General features: G+C 39.9%; 2 protein-coding genes across 3 annotated transcripts in view; one reads left to right on the plus strand and one right to left on the minus strand.

Annotated features, from left to right (window-relative positions):
- The first annotated feature begins 932 nt into the window (after nucleotides 1-932).
- On the plus strand, nucleotides 933-22231 carry pcolce2a (procollagen C-endopeptidase enhancer 2a). The gene is made up of 9 exons (XM_036597621.1): nucleotides 933-1355; nucleotides 3041-3158; nucleotides 4253-4508; nucleotides 6163-6284; nucleotides 8665-8801; nucleotides 11851-12017; nucleotides 14562-14645; nucleotides 16739-16906; nucleotides 20738-22231. Exons 1-9 carry the CDS (start codon nucleotides 1285-1287, stop codon nucleotides 20866-20868), a joined length of 1254 nt encoding a protein of 417 aa, XP_036453514.1. The 5' UTR covers nucleotides 933-1284; the 3' UTR covers nucleotides 20869-22231.
- A 3104-nt stretch (nucleotides 22232-25335) lies between these two features.
- The window catches only part of pls1 (plastin 1 (I isoform)), a 30751-nt gene continuing 28848 nt past the window's right edge, over nucleotides 25336-27238 (minus strand). For both annotated transcript variants that reach the window (XM_036596648.1, XM_036596649.1), the window contains exon 16: nucleotides 25336-25588. In XM_036596648.1, coding sequence (XP_036452541.1) covers nucleotides 25450-25588 — 139 coding nt within the window. In that variant the 3' untranslated portion in view covers nucleotides 25336-25449. The remainder of the gene's footprint in view (nucleotides 25589-27238) is intronic.

A 27238-nucleotide genomic window follows, 5' to 3' on the forward strand; every position in this document is an offset into this window, starting at 1 on the left:
TATAATAAGGTCAATCACCATAAATACACCATAACTAATTGCCCACAACTGGTGGATTGGCAGGGCTGGCAAATCCCTGTACAATGTAGACATCTAGTGGCCATGAGCTCTAACCAGAAACTGGCAACCCCCCTTTTGGGACAGATCTCCAAAACTAGTCCATGTGAAGTTTGCAGTGAGTTTAAAATTTAGAAGCTGAAATGATCCTGTGACTGTGTTGAGTATTACTTGTAACAGAATATGAACTCATTTGCGCATCATAACCTGGACCTTAAAGGGCCCATACTGCGGAAACCTGAATTATCCTTGCTTTTATTAAATAAATGAGTTTTATATAAAGCATAACTACCATTCGCCCCTCAGTCCACGCAATCCATATATGGAAATTAAACTCTGATTGTTTTTGTGACGTCACAACAACCAGTACATTTACATACATACAGCCTACAGCAGTTTTACACTCATGCTGTAGTTACAAGTGTTTGAACCCAGACTGCTTATCGAATAAACTGCAATATAGAGCAGCCAATCAGAATAGAGTCATTTACATATATCAGTCTTAAAGGCACAGTAACCAGTCCGATTTAGTTATAAGGGACAAAGATAGCTTGGAAAAAAGGATCAAGTAAAAATGAATTATGGCTATTACTACTATATATAGAATCACAAATGTTATAGGTATATCTCAGATAAAAATAAATAAATAAAATATAAGAAGAATGTAGGATGTGGCTCTTTAAATCTAAATGAACTCTGTAGTTAGTAAACACTTTGTAAACAAGTAAGTTAGGCTAACGTTAATTCCAGTTTTTCAGTACAAAAAGTGATACGAATGTGTAAAATTCGCCTCTTTGTGGTTTTTATTTGTTTATTTTAATATTTTAACCCCCCTCTTTTCCTCACAATATGTCACGAGGCTGAGAGCTTCTTACTCGCCAGCTTTTAAATTCGAATTTTCCGTTCCACCTTAAATGCAGCCGTTAACGTTCCGTTCTGGCACATCTACACCGCTTCAGCCTCTACACCGCAGCGCCATTTAAGGTGGAACGGAAAATTCGAATTAAAAAGCTGGCTGATGGACCGACTCCAGCCTGGTCAATAGGTCACTGTTCCGCGCTGAAAACGGTGTGGATGCCGTCGTTCCCGCCGCGGAGCTGCTCGAACAAGCCGTCCATTCTCTCTGCAGCCTGAGAGAAAATCCTCTGGGAGACTTCCGAGCTGCTCTCTTCCTCCAGGCGACCACCGCTTTCTGAATGTCACGTTTCTTCCAAGCGAGCGTAGACAATGTGGACTGCAGCGTGGAGTTTATGGGGTCCTCTCCTTTTCTCCCTGGCTTTTGGCGAACGACCACGAAGGTAAAGTCGCCAGAAATGGCAGAACATTAACGCTAACTTTCTTAATGCTAACCGTCGGCTCGGGTGTAGCGATAGCTGTGTGTCCGCTGTCTGAGTGAGGAAAGAGGTGGAATAGGTGGACTAAGGAGCCCGAATTACCCTCGGAAAGGAAAAGTAAAGTTATTTCAGTCAGATAAAGTCAAGAAGAAGTAAAAGTAGATACAAAAAACGAATTTGTGTACAAAAAACCCTCATGTAAGTTAGTTAACCTTACTATAGAACTGCAGAACTGCAGTGGAGCTCCTTGAAGGGGAATTCCACCAATTTTTCCAAATTTCTGAATAATTCACTCCTTGAAATGTAAACAGAGGCATGCACAGTGGTGGTGATGGGAACCAGGGGTCACAACACAAATATAGCCATTTTATTTACTATCCAGAACCACCAGAACACACACGTGTCCTGTTTCATATGTAATGCTGGTGATATAAAATGATGTAAAATAGTCATAAATCTGAAAATATTACATTTTCTTTGGGGGCTGTTTTTACTTAGACTGCCCTGTGTGTACCCCTCCACCATGAATGTCTTAAAATACATTTTAGTCCAAAACTTTATCCCCAAACTGTTGTAAAATAATGTCTCAGGCACCAGGCAGCGTATATCTAACAATTACTTGTAATAAGTTTCTGTGAGGGAGCTTTTAGAGGTGGACGTCTGGTTCCTATCACCACTACTGTGAGCAATTCTGGCTGGAAGTTTGTCTAAAATGGAGCATTTTACACCAAACCACTCTGAATGACTCTGTTTACATCTCAACCATTTAATTATGTAGAATTTTTGAAAAATCTATGGAGTTCCCCTTTAATTTAACAGGGTCCGTTAGCTATTCTTCTCTTTTTTGGGGCTAAAATAAGAAGATAAACCTCAGAAATGAGAAGTGTGAGTGACAGCAAAGCATGACCAAAAGCTAAACCATCAGAACAGAATGAAATTAAACCCGTCTGAAGAGTTTAATGCCTTTAAAAGCTCCTACACAGAAAGTTATTACACAAAGTAGTTATGAATACGCTGCCTGAAGCCTGAGACATTGTTCTATGACAGTTTTGAGAGCATTTCTAAAGTAGATACATGGTGAAAAGGTACACTGGGAGCGTTCTGAGGCAAAATAGTGTCCAAAGAAAACTTTATTTTTCAGATTTTCCACTTTTTTACCATCATCAACATTATATAAAAACTCAGAAGGCACGTGTAGATTCACTGGCCATTTTGGATGGTAAGTAAAATGACTATATTTATGTTGTAGACAACACAGTCCTGGTTCCTATCACCACCACTGTAAAGAAATCTGACTTTGAAAGTTTGTCTTCAGTGAACCATTTCACCTTAAAACACTCTAAGTGGCTTTGTTTACATCTCAGTGATTGAATTGTGAAAGAATTTTGAAAAAAAAATGTGGAATTTAAAAATTGGTGGAGTTCTTCTTTGGGGAGATGTTTTTAGGATCCTTTTAGATTTGAAATTAAACTTAAAATGGAATTAGAAACTAAATATTCATGATTCAAAGTTCATGTAGCTCAGTAAAACGGAGAGTTCTTTCTTCACTGAGTAGAAATTTGAAAATGCTTACTTAATAAACGTCTCTACATGAGACAGTAGCTAAAACAGTGAGGGCAGTAAATTGTTGTGTTTATTTGTCCCCACAGTTCCCACAGGCCAGTGTTCGCATGTGGTGGGAACTTTACTGGGCGTTCGGGCCTTATTGGGAGCCAGGGTCACCCTGCGGTTTACCCGTCTAACACCAAATGTGTCTGGAGGATCACGGTGAGGAGTTCATTTCATAACGGCATTAGTGCTTTTTAATGTGCTGATAGCTAATTATGTTATAATCCTATGACAGATAGAGTTAAAAGGCCCATATCGTGGAAACATGAGAGTTTGATGTTGTACGTAAACAGTGTTAAATTTCATACACAGTCCTAATATAGAAACTAAGCTGCAAAACCGCCTTTTTTGAATTTATAGTTTTTTTGATGTTAAAAAGACAACATATTTACATATGTCTGCCTATTCAGCCTACAACAGTGTAGCCTCACCCACTCATGCTGAAGATATAAGGAGTGTTTCGGCCTGGACTGCTTTTTCAATGAGCGCAGCCAATCAGAACAGAGCTCATATCCGTCTTAATGGCACAGTAACAAAAAACAGCTGGTTCAAGGGACAAAGAGAGGTTGGAAAATGGTCACATAAAAATGAATTATACATCAAATGGGAAAAATTGATATCCAAGTAGGATGTGGGCCCTTCAGAGCAACAGTTGAAAAAAATGAATTTACACAGTGGGGGGAAAGTAGCGCAAGTTTGGGCCCTTTACAAGAACAGCACTGTTCCTTTAAAGGGCCCATGGTCTACATTTTTTGGGGCGTTTTATTTTTTTCCCAAAGGTTCACTTTTATTTCATTCACTTTAATTAATTTTTACACTACCTCTTGGAATTAAACAAGCTGTTTTGGTTACTGTGCCTTTAAGACTGATATATGTAAATGAGCTCTGTTCTGTTTGGCTGTCCTGTATTGTTTCTTGTTTGTCTCTGATTTTACATCTATAAGATGGACTGACAAGGTAGGAGTGTCTAATAGAGAGGACAGTGAGTGGACACAGTGTTTAAAAACTCCAGCAGCACCGCTATATATATATATATATATATATATATTTTCCTTTAAAGTTGACATTTTGGAGATAGAAAATTTGTTTTTTTACAAAATATGGACCCTTTAAATCATGTATAATGTTTAGTGTCTACGCAGAATGAATAGACTACAAAAGCAATAAAGGTTTTATAACCTTCATTTTTTGAGGTCTTGTCCTTAGTGATAAGAGCTGGCATCAGAACCGCCCTGAATGCCAAATGTCCACAGGTGCCTCAGGGTAGAGTGGTGTCCCTCTCGTTCCGCGTGATGGACCTGGAGAGCGACAATCTGTGCAAATACGACTACGTGGACGTTTATGACGGACATGTCAGCGGCCAGCGGCTTGGCCGCTTCTGTGGCACGTCCAGGCCCGGCGCGCTGGTCACCAGCAGCAACAAGATGCAAGTGGTCATGGTGTCGGATGCCAACACAGCTGGGAGTGGTTTCCTGGCCGCTTACGCAGCCGTTTGGCCGAACGAAGGAGGTAATGACCCTCTTACTCTACCAGCTCATTACAGGCTAAATATGGAAAGAGGCCCAGCCCTGTGTTATTTGAGTTCAGCCGTGCTGTAGATGGATAAGTATGATGATTTTGGAGTCCACTGTTGTTTCCTGTAAGCTGTAATGTAAGCTGGGTGTGCTCTATCTGGTTCGGCTTGCACAAACATTAGATTTGGAAAGGATCGGTCACAAGTTTGGTCACACCTACTCATAGCTGTGGTTTTCTTCATATTGATTTTCCGCATTTTAGAACGATAGTGAAGACATCCAATCAGAAATATTGACCTTTTGTTCAGTAAAGCTATTTAGAGCCACCCCAGCCTGACTGGCTGAAACAGATCTACAAGGGCAACATATTAAACTAATTAACTTACCGAGGCACACATAATAATTAGGATGATGTAACTATAGGAGTTCATTCAGTCAATAGAGCATTTGTGAGGTCGGACTCTGATGTTGGATGAAAAGGTCTGGCTCACAATCGACGTTCCAGTTCATCTCAAAGGTGTTCGATGTGGTTGAGGCCAGGGCTCTGTGCAGGCCACTGGAGTTCCTTTACACCAAACTCACCCAGCCATGCCTTTATGGAGCTCACTTTACTGGAACAGGAAAGGGTCTTCACCCCTTCACTGGAATTAAGGGGCCCAGACCCTGAAAAACAGGCGCTGTCGGCATTATGCATTCCGTGCACGTCGTAGTGCTCTGCTGACATCCACCAAGCCCAGATTCGTCCGTCAGACTGCCAGACAGTGAAGTCTGATTAATCACTCCACAGAGCACGTTTTCACTGCTCCAGAGTCGAGAGGCCAGGTTTCAGGTTTCTAATTATTTTAGGAATAATTGTTTAGATTTATAGTAAAATATTAACATGTTTGTATGATAATAAACGTGGGTGTTATATTAAACATCCAGCAAAGCTTGAATGAAAAATATAAGATATAAATATGATAAAACACGGCTTAAAAACTGCCAATCAGATCTGAGAACTGTGTGGGCGTGGCTAATGAGCAGCTTAATTGACGGCTCTCCATCCAACACTCCTAGCCTGCTCCGCCCCTCATACAGAACTGAGATCATTATCCAGCTTTTATGTGACGCTAAAAGGATGAAAAAAGTCACGGATGAAAAGATGGACAGAAGAAGCCACGCGTGAATGAAGGAACAGATGAAAAAAGTCTGAAACTGTCCTGTGTGGGCGTGGCAAGAGATGCAGCCCTGTGATTGGTCAGGGGGATGTTTACAGAAGCTTTACCCAAGATTACGTCCGCCCAGTTTACATCAAGAGGGGAGAAATATAGTGAAATATATCGGTCATTTGTTGGTCATTGGAACTTTACTCAAAGTACATTATACTTAGTACATGTTTACTGTTTGCCTGCAAGAACAAGATCAACCTGATTAGCAAGAAAACACAGATTTAGGTTCCCTGGGTTTTTAAATGTCTTTATGGTTATGAAAACTCACACAGTCAGGCACTTTTAACTGGTACTCTATTCAATGCATAAAGTGAATAATAACTGTATTTTGGATAATTTGGTGCATCCAATCTTTATGGCACTGAAAAAGCCACAAAGACTGATACTATTGATTACTGATACAGTACATCCTCAGTGCGTGTGTAATGCTGTCCGTGGCAGGAGACCGGTACTGTGGTGGATTCTTGAATAAACCTGGAACCTTGAAGACTCCTAATTGGCCAGACAGGGATTACCCTGCCGGTGTGACGTGTTCATGGCGCATCGTGGCACCTCAGCACCAGGTGAGCTTAATTACCTGTAGGCTACGTTCACATTACCAGGCTGAAGTGGCACAAATCCGATCTTTTGTTCTAATGTGACTCAGATCTGATGTTTTCAGGGCTGTGTGGACACAAATCTGATCTTTTCAAATCCGACCTGAGTCACTTTCATATGTGGTCATAGATCAGATACGTATCCGATGCGTGGCCATGCGACCTTAATGTGACGCTCAGGTCAGAATTCATGTGCTTTTTTTCCACTGCACATGTGCCATCATTCAGTGTTACCATGGCAACAGCACCGAACAGAAGTTAAAGCCTGTAAACGGTGGAAAAGCAGCTCATCTCACCTTTTCCACCTTCGTCTCGCTCTAATAATGAAGCTGAGAGCTGATCAGAGTTAATGATCTTCTCAGCGAAGCTCGTTCTGCTCGTTAGTTTGTGCTGATGATGAACGTGATTCATTCACGTGACGTTACTGAGTAGGATCTGCGCATGCGGCTCATTTCAGGATGCCGGTTCGTCACATTAATGACAGATTTGAATCACTTACCTAAACGAGTGTGAACCATCGTGTCAGAGAGATCGGATTTGAGCAAAAAATCTGATTTGAGCAACGAGGCTTGTAATGTAAACGTAGCTTTAATGTGATAGTTTGGTGAAAATAGGATTTTCCTCTTTTCCCAAATGCAGTGAATCAGACAAGACGTGAAGTTTGCTTCTTTGGTTTGGCACCGGAGCCACGAGGCTAATGTAGTTGTTTATCAATCACAAGTAAACGTGTTTATGTGGTTTCTGACACTGTATGACACACTGTTATCTGTTAAAATGGTCAAATGTTGCAGAGTTAAAAACAGCTTGAATTTTGTTTGTACTTCTGCAAGTTTTTAACAAATTAGGTTTTTTTCACAAATTGTTCCTTTAAGAGGCTAAAAAACCCATTTTATGTCAGAGCTGGAGGATTCAGAATGTGAGAAAGAAAGAGAGAGTAAACAGCCTTCGCCTGGCTGGATAATTAACTGCTGGCTGATCTGCTGCACTGCTAATTAAATGCACCACGGATTAGAGCCTATTGGGTCAACACAGTATTTACTCAGTTTAACTCGAGATTCAGCATCTCTTTGCTGGACGAGTCTCTTAAAGTCAAATTTGCACAGTTTCTCCAAATGTAGTTGATCAGCCAGGACATGCTCGGTGTCTGAAGATTGCTTTCTTTAGTTTTGCACTGGAGCTGCGAGGCTCTTGTAGCTAGGAAGCCTACAACCACTAATTAGCAATGTGCCAAACTGCGTTTCATCACACTCTTGCCTCAAACCGTGTTGAGTTGTTAAGTAGTCTTAAGCAGACTTGCTTAACATACTGCCATCTATAAAAATGGACATTTAAAATTCAGGTTTTAACCCTTGTGTGGTGTTGATGTTGTTGTTACCCAGTGGTCTGGTGGACCCACCGTATTGTTTTTAAAATAAAATAACAATTTATGTAAAAATACCAGATGTTTAAAATATCTCAAGTGGCCGGCGTAGGGTTCTCTTTTAGCAGCTGTAGCCAGTCAGCAGCCTGTCCATGTTGTCCACAACATTCCCGTGGGAGCCACAGGACCCGCCACAATATCTTGCGGCATGGGACTAATTTTCAGTGTTGTGCGCAGGAGGAATCCCGCAAATGAATGAATAGCCGAAATAAAGTAGAACGATCACTATATCATATATATAAACAGTATAAAATGATAACAGTAAAACAGTTAAAATGAATGAAGTCATGCTAAAGAGTTATGTAGCAACTGATCATGTGAACAACACGCAAATTAGTGTAGCTAACAGAGACGGCAGAGTCTTCAGTCTGACGGCCAAAACTGCCCAGGAAAACACCAAAAATAACCTCTCTGAGGTTTAATTCCTGCTTTGTGTTTACTGGGAGTAAATGGCGTTTGGTGAAGTTATTCACAGTGAGCCTGATGACCATGACTGCCGTGTTATAGCAGAGGATTAATGTATTTGTGAATAGACTATGTCAGATATTGGATGTCAGTTTGCCTTGATGGAACTGTGCGGGCGGGAGCGGGACTAAGCATTCCGATTTTCTGCGGGGACGGGATGAAATCTAGCAGGAGCTGACGGGAGCGGGACTGAAAAAACAGTCCCACACAAACCTCTGACTTAATGTACACATGAATAACTGAACCAGTGATAAACTAAAGACACCAAACATCTGTTGGCTGATTGTCTACATTTTGAGTAAAATGAGAAAAACTGTGAATTTGATTTCAACTACTCGTTTAAAACAAACAGATACGGTCACATACATGATGTTGCATGGTTTCAGTGTCATTTGTTCGTCTTCGACTATAAAATATAGTTGATCGACTGTATTCCTGATTCGCTCTGCATTGCTATCTCAGATAATAGAGCTGAAGTTTGAGAAGTTTGACCTGGAGAGGGACAACCACTGCCGCTACGACCACATGGCTGTGTATAATGGCGGGGAGGTGAGTGAAGCGCGGAGGATCGGCCGATTCTGTGGAGACAGCCCTCCTGCGTAAGAGCCCATCTCTGCTGTTCTAGTGTTGTGGTCAGTTCATGTTCTTACAGAATCTCCATACATCCAGCTTACTCTCACGCTTCAGTGTTTCAGCCACACAATACCAGGGTCAGACTAGACGTGTGTTTTTTATGTTTGTCTAGAGTTATTGTTGTTTTACTGTAGTGTTCTTTTTACTTTATGCAATGTAATTACATATTTATAAAGGTTTACCAGTGCGTGATATCGCAGTGCAAAGCTGTGACAGTGCCCTGTGGAGAAGGACGTTAATTACAGTTTTTTAAAAGCTTTTTTTTTTAAAAGCTTCAAATTTAAAATGTTAATTTCTGAACACAGGGCAGCACGGTGGCGCAGTGGGTAGCGCTGTCGCCTCACAGCAAGAATGGCCTGGGTTCGATTCCTGGCCGGGTAACCAGGGTCATTTCTGTGTGGAGTTTGCCTGTTCTCCCCGTGTCTGTGTGGGTTTCCTCCGGGTACTCCGGTTTCTTCCCACAGTCCAAAAACATGCAGTTAAGCTAATTGGACTTGCTAAATTGCCCCTAGGTGTGAATGTGTATGTCTGTCTGTCTGCCCTGCGATGGACTGGCGACCTGTCCAGGGTGTATCCTGCCTTCCGCCCAATGACAGCTGGGATAGGCTCCAGCACCCCACCGCGACCCAGAAGGATAAGCGGTTTAGTTGATGTATGTATGTATTTCTGAACACTGAAATAAAACTACATTGAATTTCAAGGAGGTTGAAAGGTAGAAGTGGGTAATATGGCAAAATTATAATATTATGATATTTGAGGAAATTTTCCAGATGCACCATATGCCACAATATTTACATTTTCTCACATTTGAAAAGTTGTAACAGACAAAAAGGTACCAACCGTGCTTCATTTACAAAATACCATCAAAACCTATGATCATATTTTTTTTAACTGCACTAGATACAATGAATCAGGACTAATGATGCTCTCGATGTAATAAAACATGAAGTTAGTAGGTGTTCTTAAAGTACTGATGATCCATCGTGTACTCAGAAAAGCATATTATGATGTAATTTATCACAAAAATGATCTGTATTCAAATCATTTGTATGCAGATGTGAATTTCCAAGTAATATATTTCAGTGCTAGAATTTGGGTAAAGCTTATTATTAAGAATTTAGTACCTTTTTTAAAATTCAGATTTTTTGTCCAGGCCTGTTATTTTGGTCATGAAGACTAGAACATCCACTTTTTTGAACATGCCAGACTGCCAGTTAGTTGTGGTTCTGATGTCACGGCATATAGTTGTTAGGTTGCTTCTGATTGGTCTAACTCATCTGCAGTTTATAAGCTGATCGGATATTTGGTTAACGTTCCCCAATTAAGACAACATTGTTAATAAAAAATGGCTATAATTAAAATTGCGGCTCTTGTCATTTGAAAATTGCACTCTTTTAAACTGCGATTTTGATGTAAAAGTGATTGATAAACTGAGCAACAATTGAAAGCTTCTGTACCTTAGCGTACCTGAGTGTTAAACAAACTTAATTCATATTTAACCATTAAAAATTGCTGTCATCGTCTTTGATAACAAAAACAAGCTGTAAAGTTACATTAATTGTTTCTCACTTCTGGCTCCCTGAAACAAGTGAAGAAATTGTGTGGGAAGTGTGGATTCTAAAGGTTCAGTCCACCCAATTTTCGTTTTTCTAAGTAGAACAGGAGACATTATCATCATGTGAACTTCATGAAAGTTACTGTTGTGTGTAAATTTGTGAAAAGCAAAACCATCTTTTACCTCCTTTTGCCATGTTTCTGTTGGGGCCGTCACAAAATCATGAATAGTGCAAATCATCCATCATCTAAACCACTTATCCTTCTGGGTCGCGGTGGGGTGCTGGAGCCTATCCCAGCTGTCATTGGGCGAAAGGCAGGATACACCCTGGACAGGTCGCCAATCCATCGCAGGGCAGACAGACAGACATACACATTCACACACACACCTAGGGGCAATTTAGCACGTCCAATTGGCCTGACTGCATGTCTTTGGACCGTGGGAGGAAACCGGAGTACCCGGAGGAAACCCACACAGACATGGGGAGAACATGCAAACTCCACACAGAAATGACCCTGGTCACCCGGCCGGGAATCGAACCCAGGCCATTCTTGCTGTGAGGCGACAGCGCTACCCACCGTGCCCTAGTGCAAATCATGAAATCATTCAATTTGATGAATAATTGTCATCTAAATTATCACGATTAATGTTTTAATCGTCTTTTCTTGTTCACTGTATGCAGTTATTAAAGTGGCCAAATTGGCTTATTGGCTGTCTTGCTTCCTAGCAGTGTTTACTTAGTAACTAACACTGGTAGCACTGTTGAACTGACGCTCTCACACAGAGGATCAGCAAAGCTGATATTTTTTAATTCTTTATTTTTTCTTGAGATGAAATGTAAGCAAAACCCCTCCTTCTGCTTGTATACATGCTAAAACATTAGAACTGGCTACATATCTAACAAATAAACATTACTCAGCTCCACCCTCTGAATATGTCAGAGCACTATGTTAGAAGTTAATTTCAGGACCTTCTATATTTATATATTTTTTATTATTCTATTTTTCTACAGTGAGTGTTTATTTTTATGATTAGTGTTTAGTGTTTTTTTTATGTATATTTAAATTCACACTTTTCCTGTTTACTTTCTATTTAATGTTTTTGCTACACCATGGGGTCTGAGAGTAATGCAGTCTCAATACTCTGTATGTCCTGTACATTTTGTAGTATTGACAGTAAAGCTGACTTGACTTGACTTGACTTGATAAGCTCTATGATGTCCCAATGAATGCATGTAATGCTTTCTTTTATCTATATTTATTTGTCTCAACTTAATGCACCCACTTCACATTTTGTTTGTTGCAGCTTAATATGATGTGTATTAGTCAATATGTGAAATCTAACAACAGAAAATGAAATGAAGCCCATGATTGGATTCTCAAAAAATCTCAATTTTAATCAACAGGTTTTCCAGTGTCTAATGTCATTCTTATCTGTCTGTTCTTATTCTGTCTGTTCAGCCCAATCTACTCTGACGGCAACCAGCTCTTCATTCAGTTTGTCTCTGACCTCAGTCTGACCGCTGATGGCTTTATTGGTCATTACCTGTTCAGGCCTAAAAACTCCACCATCACAGGCTCTCCTCTAACCGCAGCTCCAACCACTCCAACCACCGCGAGGCCCACAGGTTTGTGCTCCCCCTGTACTGTTAATGCTCCGTATGCATGTCCGCTACCTGTCATGCTTTCTTTACCAGTTTGCATTAACTTTGCACATTAAAGACTAATGAAAAGAGCAAAATGGGATCAAGTGCTCTGTTGGGTATGATGTCAAAGCCCACAACAGCCCTCATCAGCACTCAAAGGTTCCAGTGGTTTAGCTTTGGCTTTGTCCCCTTTGACTCATTTAAAGCTGCATGGTTATGTCCGGATTGACCTTGGTTAACTATCACTATATAAAAGAAGCATCATGCTGCCTTTATTCTTGGATGCACTGTGATTCTTTTTAAGTGAGTGCATGAGTTCGCCCTTCAGAGCACATTTGGAATCGTTAAGCGCTCATTATCATTGTTAAACAGGCTACTGATAAAACACATCTGATAGGTGATTTTTATTCCTGTTCAAGTGTTTGCGATACAAATTTGCCAGCTTTATTGGATCGTGTTCCCTACATATCAAGTCAATGCAACATCAGCACTAAAAGATCATGTTATAGTCAGAGAAGAGTAAATTAAATGGCAGAATTAGCCACATCTTTGCTTGGGCTTGCATGGGTTAATCAAAAAGAGTTTCAATATAGTTTAGAAAAGATAGTTTGGGAATGAAAACGCTCAAATCATTATTTAGGCAAACCTGCTCTTTATACCAAGGAAGACACTTTGATGAATATGAAGCTAGATAAACTATGTAAGTTTTGGGGATTTTAACAGCTCCGTCCGCGGAAAGTTTCCAGGTGAAACTGTTTCATTCAAAACAACACTCTGCGCTTCTGAGTAAGCAGTAAAAATATTGAGAAACAGTCTCGGTACTGTCTATTTTGCAGAGATGATTAAAGCTACACTCTGTAAGTTTGGAGAATTTGAAGCCCTCTCTGGTGGAAATGTGTAATTGCACACAACATGCAGAAGAACATTTCGTAACATGGGTTGTGTCACGGGCCCCTTTCCCGAGCGGATGAATCTGATGATTGCAAGCACATTGAAAGAGAAATCAAAGAGAAGTCAGTCAAAACATGGTGAAGGACTGAGTGAATTATCTGTTATTGCCATCTTATCTTCATCAGTGTACTGTAGAGGTGGATGATATGGCCAGCATGCAATATTTCAAGAAATGTTCACAATACACAGTATTCCTCAATATTTATTATTATTATTATTATTTATATAAATAATAAGTTGAAACTGACAAAAAGAGCCCATTGTGCCACATTTGAAAGGTATTGTCAAAAACTTCATTGATTTTTATTCAAGATTACAGATAATAAGCTGCACCAAATCCAATAAACAGGACTAACTATTCTCCCATTGTAATGATGTAATTTATCCTGATAACGATAAATATAATCATATTGACCAGCCCCAGCAGAATGTTGATTTATATAGTTTAATTAGAGTATAATGTTGAAACCATCAGTGAACCTACACTACAGTTTTGTATGTAATGGTGATGATGTTAAAATAGTGCTCAATCAAAAAAGTTTTCTTTGGGGACTATTTTGCATCACAACGCCCTGAATGTACCTTTGGACCAAAAACAGGGCAAAAAAATATTGTAAAGCTATTGTGAAACAATGTTTCAGGGATCAGTCGGTGTGTTCATGTAATAACTTTCTGTAAAGGAGCTTTTAGAGGCAATAAAAAGAAATTTAGAAATTTTGAAAATTCGCCTTTAATTTAAAAAAGTGACAGTGAGCACGTTTATGTGCACTTAATAATCCGATAACTGCAGAAAATCTGATTTTTTCAGTAATCAATGTGTTTACATCCACTGGAGTAATCAGATAATGGGAAACTGGGTCTACATGAGTCAGACAGTAATCAGATTTCTGCTTTGCAACCAGCCAGTAAACTCACAGAAGAAGAGACGTAACACAGACTTCAAACTTAATCCGCGGCTTTATAAAAATACATTGAGCCACTTCACCTGAAAATATGAACATACATCATCTCGTGGGTGTTGTGTTAAACGCTGCTCGCTTATTTCGGGTACCGCCGTCTGTTTTCGCACAGCGCAGACCGAGAAATCCGAAAGAAATCAGAGTAAGAGTTCACATGCACTGAGAAATCTAATTACTGAGCTAAAATCCAGCTCTCTTTATCAGATTTCTTAATCAGATTTCTAGACCTTACTCTGAAATAAGAATTCGGAGTGTCCTGTTTACATGACCATTTGAATGATCAGATAACTGCAGAAATCAGATTACAAATCAGATTATTAAGCGCTTGTAAACTCACTCAATGAAAAGCAACATCAGTCTGAAAATTTCACAAGAAGGCAAAATATCCCCAAACTTTTGACAGGCAGTAAATTTAATAGCAGTGTTATGATTTTGTATATGTAATGGTCTTTGGACAGTATGGAATGTATTAGCTTGGCCAGACGGGCTGTTTTTCATTTGGCTGCACTATTATTCATAAGCACAAATGCATCAGCATGCTTTTATAATAACTCAGAGTTGTGGAATTACGCTGACGTTTCCTACTGTGGTGATAATGTGTTTTTCTTCCCCACAGCACTTACGTATTCAGAAGCTCTCTGCAAGCAGAAATGCACGAGGACCGGAACAATTGAAAGTCATTATTGCTCAAGTAACTTTGGTAAGGGTTTTTTTTTTTTGTTTTTTTGGCGTTTCTGTTGTTTATTTAGACTCGCACGGCCGACAAAGCAAAGCATAGAAAACGATTGCATCTGATATTGTTCTTGCTTCCGGTGCTTGCTGTCCTCTGTCTAATATGTTTGCTGAAAAGGGAAAGCTTGGACGCTGAATGGCCCATTGTTGGTCACTCGTCTAGACGGTGATATTTATGAGCTGGAATACGAGCAAACAGATAATGTTTTGAATAGACAGCAGTGAGAAGCGTCTGTACTGTGGAAAGAACTGATCGTTCCTCAGAGAACAGGAAGCCACGGTGTTCTTTCAGTGACCGAATGTTTTGTGCTTAACCTTTAGCACTTTAGTCGAGGGGTATTTTTGATATTTTGATATACAATTTGAATATCATTACTTAATTGTACAGTTAATTAGTTACACAAATTAGTAAACAATACATTAGTGAACAATTAACATTCGATTTACAACTTGTAGGGGTGTGAATTGCAGCAGGCTACACAACGTTATTATGATACTTGAGTGTTGCAGTGATATATTGTGATGTATTGCAGTTTGTTTATTTTGACTGCAAGTTATTGAGCATTGTTATTGAGGAAAAACTGTGTACAGTTGTAAAGTAAAGAAATAAAGATTCAAAAAACTTTTTTACATTCACATATTTAGCAGATGCTTCTATTTGTATTAATATTACCCTATATAATATTATCCTTTATATATAGTTCCATGCAAAAGTCAGAGACTACTGTTAATGTATTTCATTTTCAGTCAAAACAGTCGTTTAGCACAAGTTTTTGCAATTATTTACGCGTCACTTGTCTGGAGGTATTTCTGACAATCCACTTGCAAAAGAAAGCATACGCGAAGGAGAATAAGTGAAAAAACTGGAGTTAAAAAAAAAGATTATACAGAGAAAATGGGACTCCTAGCAACCACCTGGAAGACCAGGTAGACACCAAAACTGTCCTCATCAGATAAACAGCACTTAAAGCTTTCATCTTTGAGAGAGATTAAAGCCGTTGGTGTTCTCAGAACAATGGACTGACCAGCTCAGAGTCCGGACCTCAACATCAGTGAATGTGTTTAGGATTTCTTGGATCATGAGTAGTCGACCAGTGCAACCAACTTCTAAGACTGAACTGTGGAGGTGTGTCTGCAGATTTCGTTGAAAAACTGAAAGTGAGTCTCCTGAAAAGAACAGAAGCTGTAATAAAGACGAAGACTGACGCACTGAATACTACAAATGTTGATATTATATTTTAGTTGTTGAGGCTTTTGTGTATTTTCTGTTAAAATATGTTTTGTGTTTTTTTTTACTGATGCTAGAAAATAATTAGCTTGTGCTTATTGGCCATTCTAACTGTAGGTTGAATAGATGAGGGGTGCACACTATCAGGGCAAGATGCCCCCTTTTATGATGTCAGTTTTGGAGCCATAACAGCAACATTGGCTGATTTTTTTAGTTTATTTCTTCCAAGTGTTTAGGCGTATGCATCATCATCATCCTCTAGCATCCTTATGCTTTGCATAGATATGGTTTAGCTTTACAGTACATAGACTGTGTGCATAAGGGGGGATTTTCCCCCATATATATATATATATATATATATATTTACACACATCTATATATATTTAGAGCCAAATTATAATAAAATGTCTCTTCTACTTAATTAACACATATGTGATATTGATTCTATGCACTATGAATGAGAAATAATTCATATAAATTACAGCATGCTTTTGTTATCGTCAGCAGGTTAATTGCTAAGAGAATGCATTGTTTCAGCTCATATCTGTACAGTAATGGCAGTATTACTGTTTTTTATGTTTTCATTGCAGAAGGAAAGAGAAGTGCAAAAAAAACAAGATGCTTTATTTCATCTCAAACCAGTTTTGATCATTACAGTGCACAGTAAAATGCAGTTGTAATCAAATACTGTCCAAAACAGTTCACTGAATATCATATTGGGATTGTTATTGCACCATTGTATTATGAAGGATGTCACAGTTCTGTCCAGCTCTACTGTGTCTGATTCTGAACAAGCAGAGTGTGATATTTTTGTCCATGTCTTCTTTTCACAGTGATAACAGGCACCCTAATCTCTGCAGCCATGCGAGAACAGACTGTCCTCGCCACTTTCTCCATCACCAACGTGTATAAGGAAGGAAATCTGGCCATTCAGCAGGCTGGGAAGACCATGAGCACCAAAATCACAGTCCTCTGTAAAAAATGCCCTTTAGTGAGAAGAGGTGAGTGGGCTTGATAGTAATAGTGACTTTTCCCAACTCAAAGCTGAACCTTATAGCAGAATTTCCCGCTCCTGGTCCTGAGGTGCTTCTGCGCTGCATGTTTTAGTGCCTCTCTGCTCGAACACACCCCAATTCAAATAATAATTTGACGAAAAACAAAAAGTTTACATAGTTTTCCCTTTGTCCCAAATGGAGTCGATCAGCCAAGAAATGTTTGGAGTCTGAAATGTGCTTCTTTAGTTTTGCAGTGGAACTATGAGGCCTGTGTAATTAGCAAACAAGTAATATAAAGGTATACCCCACCAGTTAGCATGTTCAAATTACAGTACTGTACAAAAGTCAGACCCCACCCTTCATTTATTTAATTTCCAGGAATTAAATAGAAGTTATTTATTTTTGAGCATCAGGAAAATAAAAGTAGGAAACATACATTTAACAGAAAATGACACAGAAGCCTCAACAACTAAACTTGATGTCAGATTTATCAGTATTCAGTGTTTCCATGCTTTGCCTTTAGTAGGATCTATTCTTTTCGGGAGACTCACTTCCAGTTTTTTTTCCCCCCAGTTCTCTCCCCAATTTCGATGTATTCAATTTCACCCACTAATTAGGACTCCCCCAGTCACACGATACTACCAGTGCTAGGAGAGCGAAGGCTAGCACAGGCTTTCCTGTGAAGCGCCACCACATCTTTTCAAACTGCTGCTGAACGTAACGTCGTTGGACAGATGAATGCGCTCGGAGGAAAGCGCCAACCCGCGAGTCCTGTTATGTCAGTTTACAGATGCCTGTGCTGACCAGCATCGTGCTGGTCCTGATCTCCTGATGACAGGGTCAGCACGATTTTCGAAGAAATCTGCAGGGATATTTTTCCACATTTCCGAGATTCAGTCTTAAAAGTTGGTTGCACTTTCTTCTTCTCACCATCCAGTTAATCCCAGGAACATTCTGTGACGTTGAGGTCTGGACTCTGAGGTGGTCAGTGGGCCTAAGATCTCCCACTTGGAAGTCAGGCTCTCCAGATCGGGAACAAGGCAAAGTCTACATGGCTACATGCCAGTGTCAGTCGCGTACCGTCGCTGTTTTTTTACCAGTTTTGCAATAAGGCTTAATGTTTTTCTTCGAGGCCAAGATATAAAGACAGCATTAGCCTGCTTCACTCTTTCTCCTGATAGCCGTCACTTGAACTGTATGAGCTGAACTGTATTAGTTCCTCCTACTTACCAAATTACCAGGTACTTAACTGTGGTAGAGAAAGCAAAGTTCAACGGTGTGAAACAATGAGAACTTGAGCCATTTGCTTTAGACATCTAGCGCTGTGAAAGGTAGGCTTCTGGCCTTAAACTGCTGTGGTGTGCTGTCAGTTTCACAGTAACTACTAACATTAGCCAGCAATTTAAAATATTGGTCCCCCTTAAAATGACATCCTTGCTACAGCACTATGGTTCCTGGACACTCGATCAGCGGCCTGATTGTTTTTTTCTAATTTCAGTAGACAAATAGCTCTGATCACACTGCAGACTAAAAGAGATAGACGTCAGATCAGCTACAGAACTTAATGTTCTCAGTTAATGCGTTGCAGTGCTGCCTGTGGCCTAAACATGTCACCAACAATGTACCGTTCCAGAGCAGTTGTCCCTTGTTTGAGGGTAATATGAACTAATCAGTCTCATTCTTTGTGTGCAGACGGCTTAACTGGATACAAAGAAGCAGTTTAAACTTTACATGAAAATGCTTGGATTCCTGGACAAATTGTGTCCAAGAATGGAACCAAAAACCTGGACAATACAGGGAAATCCCGGACGGGTGGCATCTTCACCTTGTGCTGCTGTGGTAAACAGTGAACTGAAGCTCGTGGAGGCGACTGTGGAGCAGTTAGCATAATACTGCTGCATAACGCTGACTGGCCAAAATGGCATTTCTCAGTGAAGTTTCCCTTCACTTCCCTCCACTTCTAACGTTCAAGCTTTCAGAAATATCAGCACTGAAGGGTTTACGGCTAAAAGTGTGGGGTTGATCTGAGAGGATGTGGAGATTTTAGTCGGCAAATTCCAGATTTGCTTGGCTCCATCTCAGGCGGTGACACATTTTAAGCAGGATATGCCATTTTCAACATCATAGCATGTAACCTGAAGCCCATTTTGTCTGTCTGTTCCCCGTCATAGACAGCATTAATAACGGCACGCATGGTTCTCATTTCAGCTCCATGCTTTACCTCGGTTTATTTAGCGTAGAAATGTGGCAGCACCGGCGCAAATGGAAAGTCTGACAGTTAAGCAGAAACGTTTCGTTTTTGCGAGGCAGAAAAGCCACTAGAGTGGAATTTGTTTTGAAAGCAGAACTGGGAATTTGGGGGGACATATGTCATTGTCCGTGGAATGTTTGTGGAATTAGAAAGACAAAAGTGATTGCGGAGATGCTTTATAAAATCCTAATAATATTTTTCTCTTTTTTGCTGTAAAGACTGAACAATATGGACGAGATTATTGCAGTCATATTGCTGCATTTGTGTATTATGAAAAACTATGAATACAGTGATTTCACTGCCTTAAATCAAATTAAAAAAGACTAATTATGCTGTCTTAGTAACAAAACATGCATTGGTCAGTGTTCTTTATTTATCACAATATGATAATTGCCCACCCCTACCAGGGACTGACATGAACTAACAAGGGAAACGGTCAAATTTTATTTCACTTTACCTTAAAAAAAACTGTGATATAACATGATTAAAGATGGGCTTGAATTATTTTGACCTAAACTATTTACATTTCTTAATTCACACGATCCTCAGAATAAACTGTTTTTCCATTTGCAAATCATAGCCTTCTTCAAATTTCAGTATCGCAAAATCTAATAACACAATGACAATTAGCAAACAATATTTTGTGCAGTCTTAGCTACTAGTTCAGGGGTCCTTTCAACAAAAATCAAACCACCTTGGGAGCTGCAACATTTTATGTCCATTTTATTGAAGTAACGTTTTACCATCTTTGCTATAAATATGTCTCAGTATGTGCTGATGTACTAGTGTAGACTAAAAATATAAACGTAAACGCAGACTTACTTTGCTCTGCTTTAAGCTTTAGCTCAGCTGTAGTCACTTTTCTCGCATCTCAGGCAGGAAACATTTCCTCAAAAGTAGAATAGTTTCTCGTAAAACAAGATTTTTTATGAGGCTGAAGTCACTTCTCGTTCGCCAGCTCTCTTGTTTGAATTTTCCTGTTCCACCTTAAATGGTGCCTGAGGCACCAGAATGTATCTGCAGCACCATTTAAGGTGGAACAGGAGACTTGAGAGAAGCTGGCAAACGAGAAGCGACTTCAGCTTCACGTCATTTTAGTGTTTGACAGTTTCTCGTTGCAGATTAAACGCATCAGGAAACCAGCTGGAATGATTATACACGCAAATAAGTCCTTTCGTCTCCAAATCTCCAAATTCTTAAATCTTTCTCTTTGCCTTTTTGTTAGCTACTAGTTGGGCAAGATTGTTTGCATTGTTATAGTGACCAGCAGTCTGTGCGCCAGCCTTCAGGGTTAAAGGGTGAATTAGCAGTTCTACATTAACTCCAGAGTTTAAGACCATTTATTGTTAAACTGTGTTGAACGATCAGCAGAGCTTTATTTTACTGTAAAGGAGGATTATTTTATGTTTACCTACAAATCTGATTCAGCTGTGGAGCCACAACAGGGCAGTAAAAGAGCTGCATGTTGCCGACTGTACCAGGGCCTATCTGCCACTCTGTCATGGGATACTGCTCTCGTCCACACTCAGCATAGATGACTTTATTGTATCTCTTTTTGATGGTTTTATTGTGGTTCTCTTCTCTAGGTCTGAACTACATAGTCATGGGCCAGATCGATGAGCAGGGGCAAGGCATCGTTTCTCCCCACAACTTCGTGATGGCCTTCAAAACTAAGAAGCAGAGAGACCTGACTGTGTTGACCAATGTCCACTGCTGATGGTAGGAGGTGGCCATCATGGATTTGTAGTCTTGTGTTTTCAAACGCACATATAACCTCTGGTATTTATATTTACCAAATCTGGATGCTTTGTAAGTGTGAATGGTCACCTGAACCCATGGTCATACCTGAGCAAGGACCGTTTACTGACACAGTGCTGAGGAACGTCTTTCACCTTAAAGAAGGAGCCATATGTGACCATGAACCTATACACCTCAAACTATGTTTTTATTTATGTCTGTTGTTATTTGATATTATAAACATTAAAGCTTGGACTCCCAGATATAGACCAAGGCTGGCTTTACACGGTGAAACTTTTAGGCAACTAGGTTGCCTGCAACCTAATTTCCGTGCAATTTGACAGTTACGTGAAACAATTCAAGAATAAAGTTGCACGCAACATATTTAGTTGCTGCTCCAGTTAGCCAAATTAAACAGCTCATAAAAATTTGATTGTGTCGTTCATGTGATATAAACTCCCCTGCAACATGCAATCGATCTATAGTGAATATTTGGTAGCATTTTTATGATCTTTGCTTAATTTCTTGCTTAATTTGTCATCGTTTAAAATGGCTGTCTTAAATGTGCTTGATGAAGAAACACAAACTAAAAGGGCTAAACGAGTGTGGCTGAAAAACTGGCTATTAAAAAGAGGTTTTATGGCTGTTAATCCAGCTGGTTACAGAAGTGCCTCGAGAAACTCCCACTTGTTCCTTGTTTTCTCTCGGTTAACTGACAAAATGAAAAACTATCAACCTTGCATGAAGTCAGTGAGGAGTATCTCCTATTCAGCTGTCCAAAAGACCATCTTCTCATCATTTTCTTGTCGAGTCAGCGCTATTAGTAATCAGTCTTTTGAAATGATGTAGTTCAGCGTGATCCTGTGATGCGTTATCAGCATTGGCTGTTTCATGAAACTTGTTCTGTGCAATAGAGATGTTTGCAATTGTTGTGGCTAAGTTGCAAGACGCTTTACATGTAATTCAAGTGCAGTTTAGTTTCATATAGGTTTCAAAACAACTAAAACTGTGCGTCAGGGTTTCACTGTGCAAAGCCAGCCAACTATTTAATCTAGAATCCACTAATTTATTCCACCAATGGGCTCAGTTCATGTCCAGAAAACTATCCTTTAGACATTTTTATGTTTTGTTTATTTTTTGTTGTTAAATTCAAGATGATTAAAAAATTAAATGAAAATTAAAAGAAAGTGATTGAAATCTTGTTTTTGAAACATTCCAATTCGATGCATCTGGGTTTCTGGTCCTGTGACTCAATTGCTCAAATCGGCCCTTGATGCTGGAAAACTACCTCACAGATTAATGGACTGTCCTGATACAGCCAAAAGGTGTTCCAGCTATAGAGATGAAAACAGATATTCATATAAAAAATGGTCCTCTGCCAAAGGAAGAGCTATTGCCAAGTACAAATAGAAGGAGAAATACAGAGAAATATACAAACATAGCAGCCTCTCCAGCCCAGACACACGACAAAAAGCTTCGGCTCTTCAACCAAGTTTATCATTTTGGCACAAAAACATTAAAGTTAGAACAGGAATCTGGAATCGTTCCACTGTGGGAATGTGGTTGATGTGGTGTATGTATGGGTCTCAGTGGTGTTCGATTTGGGAAACAATTTGTGGTCCATTTTTCTGGTTTTCTAAAATGGTTGCCAGACATTTTAGATGAAAGACTGAAGATTGTTTTTAATAATGGTTTGGCTTCATATCCCTTAAATTCAGCAATAACTGTACATCAAACTTATGCCCCACTGAAATATCATCATCGTCCATTGAGTTGTAGCCCTATTGCGGAGTCTTCATTCTGTTTTTGATGAGAGCCTTGTGTTGTTTTTCCTTTTGCATGTTGTTCTTAGTTACCCTGAAGCAAAAAATCTAATTTACCCCAAATCTCCCGCCGTACCCCGAATGTAGTGTTGATCATCTTAGCCAAGTTTGCTTCAGGCTACTGTAGCTAACAAGGTAACTTATACTTCTAACTTGCATCATGCAAACTACTTTAGTGCTGGGCGATTTAAAGTGAGAAATAGGTTATTTTTGTTATATTTTCATAAAATTTGTATTCTAGTTCAAAAGATGAGCGTTGGGCTAAAGCAGAATGTCAGCTTTCTGGTCATTGAGTGTGTTTACATGCACTTAATTACCTGATAACTGCAGAAAATCAGATTTTGTCAGTAATCCGATCAACACGTTTACATGCACTTCAGTAATCAGATAATGGGGAAACTCCGGGTCTACGTGAGTCAGACAGTAATCAGATTTCTGCTTTACAACCAGCCAATAAACTCACAGAAGAAGACGCAACATAAACGTAATGTAAAACTCAAACTTCATGCTGTGGCTTTTTTTAAAAAACAACACACCACTTTACCTGAAAATATGAACATACATCATGTAGAACAGAGGTCACTAATAGGCGGGCCGCGGTCCGGGTCCGGACCCAGACGTTGCCCTATCCGGACCTATTCGGTTCACTTTTAGGATGTGAAGCTGAGTTGACAAAAATGATGAAAAAGTGTTTCATTTTTTAAACGCAGCCCTTGTTTTTACTTGAAGTGAGAACAGAATATTTATTTGGAGTATTTGTTATTGTTCCAGTTCAGTGTGAAAAGTGACAAATATTGTTGAAATATTATTAAATTGTACTTTAATTGATTTGACATTCAGTTGCTGACTACAGACTTGCTGCTGATGTAACTACTAGGCTACTTCAGTTTCGGTTTATGCCACTGAATCATGATTATGATGTTCCGGACCTTTGCTTGAGGAAATTTTCTTTAACTGGACCTTTTTGAATTTTAATTAAATACCCCTGGTCTAGAAGATGAAGAATATTTAAATCCTTCATTTCGTCAAGCATGTATTTGGTTTCAGTGTCGCTCCAAAAGTGTTCTGCTGGGTCTCGTGGCAACACTGCTCGCTTATTTCTGGTACCGCACTCTGTTTTGCGCCTGCGCAGACTGAGAAATCCGAAAGAAATCAGAGTAAGAGTTTACATGCACTGAGAAATCTGATTACTGAGCTAAAATCCAGCTCTCTTTATCAGATTTCTAGACCTTACTCTGATCTAAGAAATCGGAGTGCACTGTTTACATGACCATTTGAATAATCAGATAACTGCAGAAATCAGATTATGATTGGATTATTGAGTGCATATAAACACATGCTGATTTCCATACAACATGTATCACACAGGAAAAGATGTCATTTGTCGTGTTTATGCTTCTGATTTCAGCTGAGCAGAAGTATTGGGACAAATGAAGTTACAAAGCTAAATTAAGTTGTTTAGTATTTTAGGTTAGTATTTGGTCTCAACCAGTGACAGATTAGTGCCTTTAATTCTGGGAAGGCAGCTGTGCGATGATTTGGTCATGCAGCTTGCATGATGCTAATCAGTGAGGTATAAGCTTCCATTACTTCCTATGTACATTAGTCGTGTAGCTCCATGCAAAACTAAAGGAGCAAACTTCAGTCAACAAACATGTCTTGGCTGGTCAACTACATTTGAGGTCAGGGGAAAGTACGTTCGATTGTTCACTGAAGTATTCTTTTAATAATAAGCTAGATGGTAGATGACCATTCAGAAATGCTTGAGATTCCTGCGGGAGAAGAGGGGGGGCAGGGGGTCAACCTTGGAGCTGCTTCGCTGCAGGAATTTCACAATGACTTCCAGATTCCAGCACCACCACAGAGTGTCCCCCTGGATTAGAGCTGGGCAGGCTTACGTAGCGATGGCATGGAGGAATGCGAGTGTATTTCTGGTGATTTCTGGTGAAAGCTGAAAAATGGTCCAGAGGAGTAACCGTTCATTGTAGCTTATTGTAGCTCGAAATTATCAACATGCTAAAACACAGGGTAGCTGATAACTGTTTACAACGTTTCCCTTAGGCTCCCTTAGAACATTTTCTTTTCATGAAAACGTGATTTCTTGAAATTGTGGCTTTTAGCCGCTCTGTTTATTATAGGTTGAACGTTTCTGGATGTTCCACACATTCATTTCCCAACTAAGTGCCATTTGCCAAGGTGGAAGAGGAGACAGCTTTCAGGACAACCTTGAGGAGAATGCTTCAGGAATGAACGATCAGTCTTTTTGCATATCCTTTTAAATGCACGAGATATGATGTTTAATGTTGACAGACTTGTTTTAACGACTCATTGGAAGGCAAACATTTACAAACGATTGAAACAGAGTTGAACGCGTGAATTCGTATTACATTACCAGCAAAAATGAAATGATCAGTGGACGTGTTTTGCTCCGGCAATCATCATATAAGTTTCATACAAAGAGAAAAAATAATAGTAAGTGAAAAGAGGAAGGTCAAAGGATTCACCTCACCCCTGAAATGCTAATGGTGCATATAATGAATGAGAGGGTCAGTTAACATTGCTTAAATGACATCGTGATAATTTGCGCCCTGTGGGTTTCACTCGTTGTTAACATTTCTGGGTGAAGGATTCCTTCAACCGGTATTCCAAAAGCATGGTCAGTGGGAACAGATGGGGGAGGGGGAAAGGTCAGACGGTAAAAGAGACTGAGGGACTAGACGAGAGAAGGAATGCTGACATCAGCCCTCCACTTTGTTCAGGCTCCTCCCCATCAAACAGGCGAACACCGTCATCACCATCTTCGGGTTGACCTCCACAAGATCGTCGGGGAGAGCGTACACCTTGGCTCCGATTTTACGCGCCACCGAGATGGCGTATCTGTGAAGGAGAGAGATAGTGAGCTAAGGGTGCGTCTCAACTCAACCCAGGTTAATTTAATTTCATCTATAATGCTTTTAACAAGAGACAGTGTCTCGAAGCAGCTGTGCGGAAACATAGCTGGAGTCCCCTAATGAGCCAAGGGAGAGAGTGTGAGGAGAAACTCTGAGAGGAACCGAGACTCAAAAGAAGAACCCATCCTCCTCTGGAAAGACCTGTGAGATAAGCCAAAGAACATACACTGTCCACTTCGTTAAAACTACCTCCTTGTTCCTTGTTTGTACACTCATTATCCATTTTACCAGCTCCACTGACCACATAGGAGCACTTTGTAGATCTAATATTACAGACTTAAGTCCATCTGTTTCTCTGCATACTTTGTTACCCTGTTCTTCAGTGGTCAGGACCCCCATGGACCCTCACAGAGCAGGTACTATTTGGGTGGTGGATCATTCTCAGCACTGCAGTAACACTGACGTGGTGGTGGTGTGTTAGTGTGTGTTGCGCTGGTCTGAGTGGATCAGACACAGCAGTGCTGCTGGAGTTTTTAAACACCTCAGTGTCGGTGCTGGACTGAGAACCAAATACATCCAGACAACGGCGTCCTGTGACCACTGATGAAGGACTAGAGGATGACCAACACAACTGTGCAGCAGCAGATGAGCTACTGTCTCTGACTTCTACAAGGTTGACCAACAAGGTAGGAGTGTCTAATAGAGTGGACAGTGAGTGGACACAGTGTTTAAAAACTCCAGCAACACTGCTGATCCACTCGAACCAGCACAACACACCACCACCACTGCAGTGCTGAGAATGACCCACCAGCCAAATTATAACAAGGTAACAAAGTATGCAGAGAAACAGATGGACTACAGTCTGTAATTGTAGATCTACAAAGTGCTCCTATGTGGTCAGTGGAGCTGATAAAATGGACAGTGAGTGTAGAAACAACGAGGTGGTTTTAATGAAGTGGCCGGTTAGTGTATGCAGAACATCAGATATGAAAACATGGCAGGTAAGAAGTTCAGTGTGAGATTAAAATTGGATTATAACTCCCTGAAACAGGTTAGGAGTTCATGCAGAGCGTTGCGGTCATGAAGCTCAGAACAAATCATTACAAAAGTTCAAGAGGTTAAGAAAGAATATGCATTATTCAAACTGACCCCTTGTAGCGTACGACGTAAACTAACTGACGGTTCAGCCATTTCAGCCACTTACAGGGTAGAAATGATTGAAATGCCATCCCACAGTGCCCTAAATAATCTAGTATATCGAGCCACAATGACCAAACGTTTTGTAGATACAACATTTTTTGGTCAACCATTGAAATGTTCAAGTCCTGTAAGTCTTTTGTTAGCTTTTCAGTAATTTTCCATACATTTGGCAATGAGTTAGTAGTTAGCTTGATGCTACGCAAATTACAGATGACTTCAAGCTTTTTTCCGCATTTGAAATGTGTAAAATGCTGCTGTCAGCTTTCTGTTAGCGTTTAGCTTGAGCAGTTTATTGCTGTGCTGTTAAAATTGAGCATGTAGTTTATGTATCACGTCAAAAGCTTTCCATTAGTGCAAATGTGTGATATGCTTTTAGCTTTTTGGTAGCTTTTAAGTCATTTGTCATACGTTTGGGAGTATATTAGCGGTTAGCTTG

This window comes from Colossoma macropomum, unplaced genomic scaffold (assembly GCF_904425465.1).
Source record: "Colossoma macropomum unplaced genomic scaffold, Colossoma_macropomum, whole genome shotgun sequence".
NCBI classification, from domain to species: Eukaryota; Metazoa; Chordata; class Actinopteri; order Characiformes; family Serrasalmidae; genus Colossoma; species Colossoma macropomum.